This window comes from Vulpes lagopus, chromosome 24, assembly GCF_018345385.1.
Source record: "Vulpes lagopus strain Blue_001 chromosome 24, ASM1834538v1, whole genome shotgun sequence".
NCBI lineage: Eukaryota > Metazoa > Chordata > Mammalia > Carnivora > Canidae > Vulpes > Vulpes lagopus.
This window is the reverse complement of record NC_054847.1, coordinates 47,985,815-48,001,403: the sequence shown is the minus strand read 5'-3', so window position 1 is coordinate 48,001,403 and position 15,589 is coordinate 47,985,815. Positions and strand designations below refer to the sequence as shown.

Below are 15,589 nucleotides of genomic sequence, written 5' to 3'. Positions count from 1 at the left end.
TTTTTATATATAATATTCAAAATTCCATTAACACTATGAATGAACAAATTTGCTTTGCTTTTAAAAAATAAAAATAGTAAAAAATAAAAATAGTGAGGGCACAAGAAGAAAAGATATATTTGAGAATTGAATAGAATATGTTGGAAAGAAAGAGATCTAATTTGGCAAAACTCAGAGCAGTAGAGACCCTGGGGTTAGGGCCTCTGTTGTCCAAACCATAAACCTATGCAAATATCATGACTCTGTGAAAGTTTTAAAAAATTTCAGTCTCTCTCTGTATAAATGATTATATCAATAATATATTTCTCATGATGTAATAAGGATTAATTGGAAAATCACATATAAAGCAACTTGTAGATTTTATGGCATCTTATAAATGCTAACATGGATGACTGAGGCTCTTCTTATCTTCTCAACATGCTCCCTATTTTCTTGGTAATATTTTCATGTTTCCTATGTGTTTTTAGCCTAGAGACAGAACATCATTGTTTAAATTTATCCTATCTGTCTCTAGGTCCCAATCTAATACAAATATTTGAGAGTATGGTTTCAGTGACTAAGAATAAACATGAAACAACTTTGTCGTGCATAATTTATGTAAGGTACTTTGTTTTTCAATTATTGTAGTGTCTAATTAGAATAATCTATTTATAGTAATAAATTTGTATAATGATTTACATTGAAATTTCAGACTCATATGCCTGATGATAAAATTTAATCTTAAAATTAATATTTCACCTGATTTAATATTCTGTGGGAATTATATGGAGTTATTAACTTGGGGAAAAATTAAAAGACATGAAAATAAAATCGTTAAAATTGATTTGTCCATTTAACATGTCTGGAAACTATATTATCCCTCTTTGTACTTGCAGCTAAGATCTGATCTAGACAATGGAAACAACTCTTTCCAGTACAAGCTTTTGGGAGCTGGAGCTGGAAGTATTTTTGTCATTGATGAGAGAACAGGTGACATATATGCCATCCAGAAGCTTGATAGAGAGGAACGATCCCTCTACACTCTAAGAGCCCAGGTAATAGACAGCACTACTGGAAGGGCTGTGGAACCTGAGTCTGAGTTTGTCATCAGAGTTTCGGATATCAATGACAATGAACCAAAATTCCTAGATGAACCTTATGAGGCCATTGTACCAGAGATGTCTCCAGAAGGTATTGCATATTAATTTACATCAAAGATATATTAACAATGACAACAGATTTAGAATTTTGAGCTTATGTTTTGGAAGTGAATTATTTAATTATTCACCACTCGTACTTCCTTCTACAAATGTGTTAAGTAAAATAATTTAAAAATCAGACTATCATTTAAATTTTATAAACGATGGTACTATATATTAATACATTATTTGTCTTCTCAAAATACCTGTCTTCAAGGCAATAAAAAAGCATTAAACAGGGCGGCACCGGTGGCACAGCGGTTTAGCGCCGCCTGCAGCCCAGGGTGTGATCCTACAGACCCAGGATTGAGACCCACGTCCGGCTCCCTGCATGGAGCCTGCTCCTCCCTCTGCCTGTGTCTCTGCCTCTCTCTCTGTGTCTCTCCTGAATAAATAAATAAATAATCTTTAAAAAAAAAAAAGCGTTAAACATGTATGTTTTAGTGATTTATAAAATTATTTCACTTAGTCATTTATTAGTTTCTCCATTTCAAAAATTTATTTTCCAAAACAAGATATAATTTTGCATCTTAAAAAAAGGCACATAAGGTCAACCTGAAAAATATGCATGTGCAAGTAGTAGAAGCCAATTTGTAAGACACAAATACTATATGCATCAAAATCATGGAATATAGACTAAAAACAAAGTGGTTGAACACCTCTGTGCAACTGTATTTACTTTCAAAGTTCCTTTCAATTCCAATGTCATTTTTATAGATATTTTAAATATAATGCATATAAAAACAAGTGCTTTCCATGTGACATAAGAACTGAAAGCACTGAAAATAAAAAAAAATGTGTTTCTAATAGACAGAAAATTATGGTGGAGCTATGCAAAATTTGTCCAATCATTGAGCCAGAAAATTTTGATAGTACAATATATAATAAAATTAACTTCATAAAATTACTTAAGTGTGATAAATTCTATTCAGTAATGGTCATTTTTAATTATGCTAGCATGCTTTAAAATTGCTTTACCTAAACATTTGATTTATTAGCCACCAAATCTAAAAATGTATATTCTATTGTATATTTTTCTGTTTCTTATTAACATTTCAAGAAGCAATTTAAAGACATCTTTCTACATGTGTTCAGAATATAGATCTTTGTGGCATAAACAAATTCAGCTGTGAATATATATCAGGACCCATTATCATTAGATGTAAATGACACATTAATATTGTTCTATTAAGTAGCTAGGCAATGAAATATTTCTTATTCCTACTCCATCCCCCTCCTCCTCATTCACTTCCTCATGCTACTCTTCTTCCTCTTAGACAGCATACAACATGGACCTAACATTTACTAGAAAAATTTTTGAATTGTAACTTTGGAAATAATTGCTAGTACGAAACTTATATTTTAGTTAAATCACACAAACAGTAACTATTTTAAATAGGTTGATATTTGATACTATATGTATAAAAGTTAATTATGGGTGAGGTATGATGATGATTAACTGACTGGAGGAAGTGGAGACATTTTAGGAGATGATATTTGAAGTTGATTACAAAGAGTCCAGTCATGGTATGTTCTAGGAAAATATTCCCATACAGTATCAGGAAGATTGCATATATTAATATGGGAGTTATTGTCATATAGCAAACATGTAGGCATAGCAATATATGAGATTCCCATGTAGACATGGCAATGAATGTAAGCAGAAAAAAAGCATGCAGGTTGAGTTAACTGTTAAGCAAAAGGGGATTAACTGGTAAATTAGGATGATTGACCTTGGCCAGTGATGTGGGAAAAAGAAAGACATGAGAAGAAATGTTTCAAAGCAAGACATCCTGCAACCGTATGGAATACTGCTGTGAGGTTAAATAAAATCAAGAAAATGTAGTGGCTTTTGCTTTGTCAAGCTGAAGGCTCCTAGTAATTTTGGTAAGAGTAATTCATTTGAATTTATGCAACTGCAATATTTTGGAGCTCATTCTGTTGCAAGAATGGATGGAAAAGAGGAGGTTACAATGAATTTAGCCAATTTCAAAAGATGTTATACTACAGGGAGAACATAGAGATGTGGGTAGAGAGAGATAAAGAAAGAGGATTTTTTGTTATCATTAATCATTTAAAAATATGAGAAGTTTAAAAGCACAGTTATATACTATAGGGAATGATCCAAAAGAAAACTGTTTTTGAAGCAAAATAAGAGAGCTCTAACTATTCTTGAGAAGGGAAAGACCCATGGAATCTAGAGCAATAGTAGAGAAGACAGATTTGGGTAGGTTAACACTTTGGTTGATAATAAACCAGTTAATAAGTGTTTCTATCCATTAGGTATGAGACAAAGGTAATAATTGAGAGCAAAATGGGTAGATTTTTAGATAGAGAAAAGGGAAAAATAGCCATTTTTTATAGTTGGAGAGTTGAACCACAAAGGAATTGCAGTATGTGCAGTACAGTTTTTGCATCATGGCATTGAGTATAGTCACAGGACTGTGGGTTGATTCAACAAAGATCACAAAACATTGGTTTGTTCTATTTGGTGTTTGGCTAATGCAGATCTCTGCTTTGTAATTCAAGGTTCATGTATGTATTAACCTAGTTAACTTGTGTAATTAAGTACATCCTGTAGGACTGCCCTCCGGCTTTGGGCCATGTATGGAATCATACTAAAATCAACAAGCACTTTTTATTCCTTTCAATGGGCAGAAGTGACCAACAGAAAAATAGTCAGCTGTTATTAGAAATGTTATCTTATATAGAAATAGAGGAATACCCCATTGCTCTGAAAACTGTGGTGTAGATGGTTTCCCTATGAAGCATTCCTGTAATTATAAACTTTGTTTTGAAGAAATCAATATTATATGATTTTTCTGTTTTCCTAAATCTCAATATTTATATAATGAATAATATGAATTGTTTTACCTGAATATATAGTTAATTTTTCATGCTCTTCCCATATCATTGCCATTTTGTAAGGTCTTCAGTGTTGATCTTGCTTCCAAATACCCTACCCACCTATCTTATCCTTTACAAAGCAACAAGTGTGAACATTTTATTCTCTGTTGTCTTAAATATTTTATATTATATTGTACTCAACTACCAATTATTATATTTGAATCTATGCTTTGAATGTAGAATTAGGTGGAGTACTGAAAGGAATCTCCATTTAAGGATGTCATCAGAAGAGAAAACCAAGAAAACCACGAACTACTTGTTGCTTGTTGAATACATATTTATTTACAAGTAACAGTGGGCTTTTACTGAGTATATTTATATTAAAAATGCAATTACTTTCAAAACAAGAACTACCAAATATCCAAATGGATAAAGCATTGTTTTTCCACTTGTTGGTCTGGAATTACAAAATTATCTCTCTTCCTCAAAAAAGTATAAGATCGAATAAGCTAGAAGTTACACAGTGCCTGAAGTTTGTGATGATTGAGTTAAAGAATGAGTACATGAATGGGTAAAAAACTATAGATAAGGATGAGAGATAAACAGAGGATTTTGGTGGATATAAAATCCAGGGAGAGTCTGTGGGTGTGAGTTGAGGCAGAGTAACCTGAAGTGCTGCAGGCAGTCTCTGAATAGTCATTCCTGAATTTTAAAATTTCCCAGTGCAGAACTTCTAGAAAATTTAAATTTCTAGAAACATATAACCTACTGAGACTGAATCATGAAAATCAGAGCAGACAGATTACTAGTAAGATTGAAACAGTAACTAAAAACATCCCAACAAACAAAAGTTCAGGACTAATTGGCTTCATTGGTAGGTTCTACTAAATATTTTAAAGAATTAATATCAATCCTTCTCAAACTCTTCCAAAAATGTGAAGAGGATAAAACTTTCCCTAATCATTTTGTAAGGTGGGCATTGCCCTGATACCAAAACCAGATAAGAACATCACAAAAAAGGACAGGTCAATATCTCTTGTGAACATAAATGCAAAAATGATCAACAAAATTCTAAGAAGCCCAATTCAACAGCACATTAAAAAAGATCACATACCATGATCAAGTGGAATTTAGCTCCAGGATGCAAGGATGGTTCAACAAAAGCAAATCCAACATGATGAAATATTGCCATTGATGACAACATGGGCATACCTTAAAGGCATTAAGCTAAGTGAAATAAGTAAGACAGATAAAGACAAATACTGTAAAATTTTACATATATGTGGACTAAAAAATAGTTAAACTCATAGAAACAGAGTAAAATGGTGGTTTCTTGGGACTGAGAGGTGGGGAAATGAGGAAATGTTGGTCAAAGAGAACAGAATTTTAGTCATAAGATGATGAAGGTCTGGAGGTAAAATATTTGGTATGATTTCCTTAACATTACTGTATTACATATTGGAAAGTCACTAAGACAATAGAACTTAACTTTTCTCACCACAAGAAGGTAAAATTCTAATTATGTGAAATGATGGATGTTAACTAACTTTATTGTGATAATAATTTTTTTTGTGATAATCATTTTTAATATGTTTGTGTGTATTAACCATCATATCATACACCTTAAACTTACACAATGCTATATATCAATGCTATCTCAAAGAGGCTTGAAGAAAAAGAAATTCACTTTGATAGTATTTAGCATCTAAATAACATATCACCCATTATTAAAAAGGGACATTGAATTCAACTTATGAAAAACACAAGCAAATTTAGATGTCACTTTTTGAATACATAAATTATAATAAGCATCAACATGAGCAGATATTTCTCTGAAAAATAAAAATCCTTAAAATACATCAAATTTGAAAATCATATTCGATGAAACTTATTTCTTTGAACCTGCGACTTGAATGTGACTGAAATTGGGATGGATTACTCTTTGTATGCTCTCTGAACATATTGTTTGCTGTTTTAAACACAATCTATTTATTTGACTTAAATTCTCTCACATTATGAAAAGTAGAGGTGTCAAAATGTAACACAAGAATAATAAGAATGACCTAATTTTCAGGAGATGGTAGACAGTAAAAACAAAAAGAATATTTTGCACATTTAAGGTGGCAAGTGGGAAAATATAATATGTTTCTTGAGTTTCACTTGCAAGTTCTAGGTTGTAAAGTAATTGCATCTCAAATATAAACACAAGAGGGGGGCGCCTGGGTAGCTCAGTGGTTGAGCATCTGCCTTTGGCTCAGGTCATGATCCTGGGGTCCTGGGATCGACTTCAATATCAGGCTCAGGCTCCCCACAAGAAGTCTGCTTCCACTGCCTATGCCTCTGCTTGTCTTTAGTTTCTCTCTCTCATATATATATATATATATATATATATATATATATATATATATATATATATGAGGGATGGGCCAATCCATCCCTGTAAATAAATAATAATGATCCTCAAACTGATAAAATAAGTTTCCAGTGTGAAAGAATGAGCAGATACATGCATTAAAACCTTATGTTTATCATGAATTTGATCTCAGAAAATTATAATTTTACTAATTTACCTAATATATTTGTTTTAATGTCAGAAAAAATCATGGACTCAGAGCCTAGGTCAAAATAATATTATTTAATTTGAGCCTCTTTAAACTTGACCATTATACAATTCAACATTCTCTCAATAAAGTTGCTTCAGAGTAACCAAAGTGTACTTGTACTAAAACTGCATGTAAAAATAGCTTTCCTATTACAAATTTATATCTTATTCTAAGAAAGGCCTGTTTAATATTTTTACCACTGAAATTAACACAAAAAAATTGCATACTAAAATAAATGAATCATTTTGAAATCTGCATTTCAGATCTTGGCATTCAAACATATATTAAACTAAGATACGGTGTTTATTTAGTATTCTATAATGAATGGAAACTTTACATATAAAATGTTCTTGTCACAGGTTGCTGACTTCTCTATTGCCTGCACGATATCTAAATTAGTCTGCATATCAAAATTTATCACTCTTTTACATATTTATGGATGCCACCCATAATCACTAGAAAGAAGATAAAGCATTCAGTATGAAATATGAGATATCATTAAATAAAGTTTTGTTACTAATATTAAACCTAACATTTAAGCGAGAATCATTCAGTCCTCTGTATACTTGTGGTTAATATTAAAACCCATATAAATCAATATTGATGGAATTACACTATTCTTACATTAGGTTTTACTCTTGATGGGAGTTTGTGTCTAATATTTGGGAAATCATTATTCATGCTGTCAAAATGCTTTTGATCTTCAAAAATTTTATGTAGTTTTGTAAGTTTTAGCACTTATTAACAATGCCACAGAAAGTAGAATTTATATGTAATTTCTTACATGTAATAAATATTTTATCTTACATTAATATACCATTATCTCACTATAATTTTGTAACTTGTAGTCATAGCAAATGACATATACTGGCAAATTGCAGTTTCCAGTTCCCATAGTTTAGACTACTAATCTATGATTTTCCTCTCAAGAATTTGGTATGTTTATATCTTATGTTACCTACCTAATAATAAGCTTTTGCAATATAATATTACTGACAGAATGGATGAAGTAAAATATTGTCTTAAATGTTTCATAAAGTCCTTTTGCAAAAAATAGCTTTAAAAATTCAGAATCTATATAGAAAAACAAAACTGATTTTAAATTTGCATTATGTGAATCTCTCAGTAATATCGGCAAACAATATCAACCATCAATGTAATAATAGAACCCAGGATTATTATCTTAAATATTACATTTGTATGTTTATTATAGGAACAAGTAAACTGAGATATTTCTCTTATTAACACATGATTCTGAGGGGCTCCTGGCTGCTTCAGTTGGTAGAGCATGCCACTCTTGATCTCTAGGTTGGGAGTTCCACCCCACATTGGGTGTAAACATTATTTAAATATAAAATCTTTAAAAAAAACCATGCATGATTCTGAGAGAATATTTTTTTGTAGTTAACTTTTGTTCATTCACTGGATAGATACAAATTGATTTAAGAGGATCTTTAGACTACAAGAGTCTAATTACATATTCTCTTTTCATTTCCATACAATATAGCTGTCTCTGATCAAACTAATGACTCAACTCAGAGATGCATGCTGACTTTTGGACCTTTCAGTCAACAAAAGACAGTTTAGAAGCTGATGCCCTATTTTGGGTATGCACCCTAGCAACTGACTTTTTAGTAGATTCAGCAGATAAAAAGAGTGGACACTTCAGATAGGATGGCTTATTGCTAAGGATGCTAGATTGCCCTTGAAAGACAGTGACTTGGTCAATACCGTAACAGCATGTCATGTGTGTTCTAAACAATGCCCAAGGCAACTGCCAAAGGAGTCTGTGGCCACGCAATGGAGTTTCCAATTGTTGACAGGTTGGCAAATTGATTATATTGGCCCACAGTGAGAATTTTAAACATGCCCAGTTTTGTGTGGAAACAGCTTCCCCTTGTCACTGTGTGAACCAGGCTGCCACTATTAGGGTCTTCGAGAAACTGAGTACTGTATATGGGTAGATTATGATCAAAGGTCTCATTTCAAAGGTCATGATATGCAAGGCCAGATTAAAGAATTTGATTTTGAATGGAGGTTCCATTGCCTGGGTAATGCGTAAGAAGCAGGATTGGTAAAAAGAAAAAAAAAATGAAATATAAAGCAGCAGATTAAATTACTAACAATTAAAACCACTTTGGCCCAGTGGACTAAAGTACTGTCCCAGGGTTTCATAGATTTGGAAGATCAACCAGTAGAGTCTCTTGCCCCATATGCCAGACTGGCTGCTGGTGAGGCAGCCAGTACCCTAAAGGTATGGATTTTAGGGAAGACATCAACTTCCCCAATTCTGCACCTTGAATTAATGTTCTATGCTTCTGAGAACACCAAGCCCCATCATGCCTGGGAAAAGAGTTATTTACTAGACTTTGCAATGAGATGTCCCACCAGGATGAGTGAGTCACTTCACACCTCTAGGTGAATGGAAACTATTCACTCCTCACTGGAATCCCATTGTGCTGCTGCAACTGAACCTGTTGAAGCAGAATATCCGTGGTATAGAATACATATACAATTACAAGAAAGGAGAAGATTTGAGTCCTGGTCTGGCGTATCCTACCCCTCGTTCTTGGAATGTGGATTTCACTAGTGTTCTTCTCTCCCAGAAGCTGCCACAAGCACCCAGACTTGAGATAGAAATGTGGTGTTGAGACTATTTGGATGGTATTTTATGACTGAAGCTTAATTAAGGTCTCTATAACTTTCAAGGCTTAGTGGACAGATCCTGAAAGTTAGTCATCTTACAGCCACCCAAAACAAGTCTCAAAAATCAGTTCTCTTGCTCAATACAGCTACCACCTACCAATCTAGAGTGAACTGCCTTTTTCTTTGGTTTTCTCCTGTCCTCCTTGTGAGGGGTCAGATCCAGATTATAGCTAGGAAGATATGGAAGATTTTGTGAACTAACAGTGATCAGATCTCCAGTTTTACTCAGGACAGCCCTGCTTAATCCTATTTCTTTTCTGACATTTTGTATGGAAAGCATTTGGCCCTGATTTTTTATTTTTTAAAACATTATTAGGAGGTGCATTATAATAAGCCAGAATAAACTTGGGGGACATCTACTTTGTACTTGTGGCTCTTCCATGGGGTGTGAGAAATAGTGTATGAGACATATGGGCATTGAGTAAAATGTCTCCTTTTAAGGCATGATTAAAATTGAAAGAAGGCTAATGATAAACCAGGGCACTGTTCATAAAATCAGAATTAAACTAAGAAGCTGATTAAATAATGCAAATACATGTGAAAAATATCTATCTGGTGATATATTTAATGTTAAAATAATCTATATGAAGCATTTTTCATTAATGTACATATATATCATTTGTCCTCTAGAAATAACTTTATTAGTAGCATAGTTTAAAGAAACTTTAATTTCTGATCCACTAATATAGTTAAACCAACTTTGTCAGCTTTAGTGAGAGAACAATAAGGTGTTGATGAAACAAATGAAGAGGCTAAACAGGCTGGTTCATATGTGAACCATGTACAATGCTTCATAGGTTGATTGAGGAATGTACCGTGAAAGGTAATGTTCTACTAAATGCCATTTCAGTAGTGTAAGAGCAACCCATCTAGGCTGGGAAAAAGGAACAAATGAGTATGTCTAATAAACAAAAACAGGGATTTGGATATTGAGACAAATATCAGGTTATCCGTCACTCAATCCTGATAAATGTTGGCTTTTTTTTTCTTTTCTCCCTGATGTTATATAAAAAAATTCCAATTTTATGGAATTTTCATCATTCTGTTATATTTTTATTATGTACCTTTCACATTTATATCTACAATTTATTTTCTACCAATTTTTGTGAATGGTGTCAAGTATGTGCCAAATTCTACATCAAAAGAGAAATAACTGGGATCCCTGGGTGGCGCACCGGTTTGGCGCCTGCCTTTGGCCCAGGGCGCGATCCTGGAGACCCGGGATCGAATCCCACATCAGGCTCCCAGTGCGTGGAGCCTGCTTCTCCCTCTGCCTGTGTCTCTGCGCCACTCTCTCTCTCTCTCTCTGTGACTATCATAAATAAATAAAAATTAAAAAAAAAGAGAAATAACTAATAGATGAATATGTAGATGGATGGAGATATCCATTTGACCCTGCAGTGTTTATTGAAACAACTCTCCAATGCCCAACTGTGCCACCAATGTAAGAACGAGATCTCCATATATGTATGATTTTGTTTTTGAATCTCTAGTCAGTTTTATCATCTTTTGTTGTTACAGGAACTAATGCTATATTGTCTTTTTTGCTGTGGTTGTGTCATAAGCTTGCTATCTCCTTAGTGCAAGTCCTTCAGATATTGTTCATCAAAATTATCTTGGCCATACGTGGTCCTTTGCATTTCCATATATATTTCATAATCATATTTTTAATTTATCCAGTAATACAACTTGCTAGGATTTTATTAGGATAGCATTTACATCATGGATCTATTTGTTGATATATGCTGATGTAGTCCTCTAATTCATAAACCCAGTATTTTTATCCATTTTGATCATTAATTTCTATTTGGTTTCTTTGTAGAAGTCTTTAATAATTTTTGTTTAGATATACTTGGGTATTTTTGTTATATATTATGCATTTCATTAAAATACTTTATAAATATATGTTTCTGGTATATACAATGATGGATTTTTGTGTATCTTTTTTATTCTTAGGACCTTGCTAATCTAATTATCCGGTAAAACTTATAGGTATATTCTTCTTGATTTTCTGACAAAAACACTGTTGCCTTTGAATAATTATTGTAATTTTAAAAGTGTTTTCAATATTTATGTACCTACCTACCTACCTACCTACCCATCCATCCATTACATATGTATAATTGCTCTATCATCATCATAATCTTTAATCATTCGTTTTGGCATACATGGCATTGCCTCACTGCATTTTCTAGGAAGTACAATACAATGCTTTAAAAATTAGCAGTGGTAATAAACTTCTTACTTTTTAACTACTTCAGAAGGAAAAGTTCTAACTCTTCACAATTAAATATGATTGCTGTCAAAGTTTAAAAATGCCCTTTATCAGATTTAGAAAGCTGCCTTTTCCCCCCTAATTTTCTGAGTTTTCATTGCAAGTAGAAATGGAATATTTTCAGATGTGTTTTATATATCTAATGACAATTTTTTATTCTTCTTTTTAAGCCATTAATGCTACAAATTATATTTGTTCATTTTCTATGTTTAAAAGATCCTTGAATTTTAGTAATCAAAAATTCAAAATGCTTTCTCCTATGAAAATAAACATTTTAAAATATTTCAATAAGTATGTTTGACCTTAGCCTGTATTAATTATGTTCTTGTGTAGGATAATATTCACTATATTTTAGAATCAGCTTCAATTTATAATGATGGATGGGTGTTGTTAGGGACTGGGACTACCAGGAGACTGGGGCCACAGTTCCCATAAAACTGTTCAGAGTGATTCTTACAGTAAACAAAGATCATGTCATAAAAGCAGTGATTATGTAAGCCTAGAAAGGTGCTTGAAAAGAGCCTCCCTGTGCTATTCATTTTGATTCAAAGATGAGTAATGCAGCTCTGGGATTACTGACAAATGGCGGAAGGGTTACTTATGTTTGAATGACAATGAGTAGAAATCAAACATTAGTTTCTTTCAACCATGAAGTGTCCCTTTACCTACTTAACTGGTAATAGGATAAGGGGGGAAGGGGACTGTGGAACAATTATTTTTTTCATTGAAGGACACATTATTGGTCCTATAGTGATTGTTTCACTTTTGTGTATAATATATAGCCAGTTCCCAACTGCAAGTGAATGTACAGGTGGATTTTTTTTTTTTTTTTTTTTTTTTTTACAAATGACAAGGGAAACATAAATGGAAAACATAAAACAAATCAGATCAAAGGTTTTTGTAATTCTTGACTACTCTGATGTTTATTGTTACAGTTTATGTTACTTGACTGTTTCTTAAAGATTTGTGTAGTATTTAAGTTACTGAAGAGGAAAATATATAGGTTTACTTATGTCTTTTGATTTTTTTTTTAGAAAAGCCTTTAGAAAATATCTAAGACGATTTAAAGTTGCTTAACCTATATTTAATGAATTGTGATGTCAATTAAAAAACATAAGAACAAGCTAAATAAAATAAAAAGAGTCAGATAATTAGAGGGATATAAGAATTGAACATTGCTAAGTTCTGAGTTTTACAACCAATAATTTACAAACCATAAGTAAGAATTAAAAGCAAAACTATACGTAATTTTTTAAAAATTCTGTTGCATATTTTTATCATCTTAATTTATTTTATATTTCTTTCATGGTAACTTTATAATAGGATAGACATGTATAAATGCTCTCTCTTACATACACACACAAATATAAGGAGTAAATAACTAACAGTTAATGAATGTCCATTAACAATTGGCTGCCATTAAAACACTGTAGAATTATCTCAATTCTATAGGTTACTTTCGATTTAAAACAGTCATAAATCTCACAAGAGAAAATAATAAATATTTCCCAGAAATATAACTTAAATTCCCATTAGAAACTTATTGTGAATATTTGTAATATAATATTGTTTTATGCACTTAATTTCTTAAGAGTTTGACTTTTTGGATTTTCCACACACTCAGAGGAATTATTTTATGTGACTCATTAATATATTACATTAGGTTTTCCATTTAGTAGAGAGCAAGGGAGTGACACGTTAGAACATTGAAGAGGTATATTCTGCTTAGAAGTAAATAAAGCATCAATTAAAAATATCTTGAAAAAAACTGGGAAAAAAAAAAAAACCCGACTTTGTAACTTGTTTTTCTATAAATGAAGTACAGGGTGATCTGTGAGTCAGTGTATTTTCATGATCTTCCTGGTACTAATTTGTATAGTACTAGGTAAGGAGGTCTAAAGTCTTAGTACTAAGAATTTCTTTTGATCAACAACTAATCATATAATGATTTTTAGTATTGCTTCTGAAACTAGATACAGGTAGTGTAGTTCTGGAATCTAGAAATGGGACACTTCTATAGAAAGAAGTGAAATGGAGACATAGAGAGGAAATATACAAAAAGTAAATGGATGTGTACAAAGAGAGTAGTTAAAAGAACAATTCTTGCCCAGTAGAAACTGATTGAATTGATGGTCCCTAAGAATCCTTTCCTCAGAATGACTCTACATTTGCTACAGAAATACTATTTATTATTTGTTGATTCTTTATTGATTTATTATTATATTGATTTATATATAAATTAAATATATATAAATTTATATATAAATTAAATATATATAAATATATATAAATTTATATATAAATTAAATATATAAATTTATATGTAAATTATAGATATAATTTACATATAACATCGTGTTATACATTACAATATGTAATTACCACCTTGACATTAGCTAGCATTGTCATCACATCATATATCTTTTGTGGAGGGGGAAGTATTTAAGATCAAATCCCTTAGCAGCTTTGAAATAAGCAATATAATATTGTTGACCATAATTGCCATACTGTACATTAGCTCTCCAGAACTTATTCATTTTCTAATTGCAAGTTTCTAGGCTTTGATCAACATTGACTGAATTCTCTTACCTCCAGCCCCTATTAACCAGCAGTTTACCCTCTGTTTCTAGGGGCTCATCTTTTCTAGATTCCAAATATAAGTGATATCTTTGTCTATCTCTGTTTAGCATAATGCCCTTAGGCTCCATCCATGTTATCACAAATGGAAGGAATGTATGGTAAAACACTTGAAACTAAGGTGAATACATCTTGAGTGGTTATACAGTATACAAGTGTTAAGTAACTAACAAAATACTAAGACAAAAAAACAAATAGAACATACATTTGAGAGCCACAATAAAAGTTAACAATTTTATTATGCAGGAAAAGAAGGGCTTCCTTTTTGAGTGTCTCCGCTTATAAAATTAGATTGTATTGAAAATATTAATGATGCTAGTTGTAAAGAAAATCACATAGGCTACTCGACTCTGATGTTCATGTTGCCATCCTTATTGACACAGAACCATGATGTTTCAATAAATGCGGATTTCCAACAAGATCTATAATGCTACTCCACGTTTACATGAAGATGATTTAAAAGCTAAATGCTTTTAAAGAAATATGATTAAGAATTAAGTTTAAATGTACAAATACCTTATGTTTTATTGATTGTTATTGAGAACACTTTAGGTCATATCTAGTAGATTTTGTTTTGTACTTAAATAAAAAAAGAATTTTTCAAAGTAAATCAGTATTTTATTGAAGGGAATTAAACAGGGAAGATAATTATGCCCATCCTCAACTTGATACTAATTCAAGCACATTTCAATGACCTTTATTAATTTTTTATCAACATTCTGTGACTTTTTTTTAGTTACAGGTCACAATATAATTTTTAAAGTAAACTGCTTCCAATTCTCTTTTGATTCTTTCACTAATGCCAACACCTTTGAAAGACCCTGAATTATACATTATAATGGATCATTTAATAGTTACATTTCATTACAGCATAGATCTACATTTAAAATTCTATATTGCCTATAGGAATTAGGGCTATTTTGCATGAGGCTATATTCTCTTGTTTATATAGGATGATATTAGTTTTATAAATCTGAACAAGGAGGGCTCCTCTTTCATTGCATATCATCCACTTGCTTGCTTAAAAGAGAATGCTATATAGAACTGTGTTGTTCAGTAATACCATGCTGTTCAATAATATCACAGTCTTAATTTCTTGTTACTATTTATATTTTCTTGAGGAACATTAGTCATCCAGGTGACAGCAACTGATGCTGATGATCCCGCCAGTGGTAATAATGCTCGTCTCCTGTACAGTTTACTACAAGGCCAACCATATTTCTCCATTGAACCAACAACAGGTATTTCTGAATGAAAAAAAGTGCCATTCAACAGGATTCTACATAGGCAAATGTCAGAGCAAAAAATAATCTGTATATAAACATGTTGTACAGTACACCTGA

The 15,589-nt window shown here is 32.0% G+C and overlaps 1 protein-coding gene across 9 annotated transcripts in view; it reads left to right on the top strand.

Annotated features, from left to right (window-relative positions):
- The window catches only part of CDH19 (cadherin 19), a 94,999-nt gene that overhangs the window by 26,124 nt on the left and 53,286 nt on the right, over window positions 1-15,589 (top strand). For 8 of the 9 annotated variants that reach the window (XM_041739792.1, XM_041739787.1, XM_041739791.1 and 5 more), the window contains 2 exons: window positions 876-1,170; window positions 15,368-15,487. In XM_041739792.1, the coding sequence (XP_041595726.1) occupies window positions 876-1,170; window positions 15,368-15,487 (415 nt within the window). The remainder of the gene's footprint in view (window positions 1-875; window positions 1,171-15,367; window positions 15,488-15,589) is intronic. The other variant, XM_041739790.1, reaches the window with a different exon arrangement.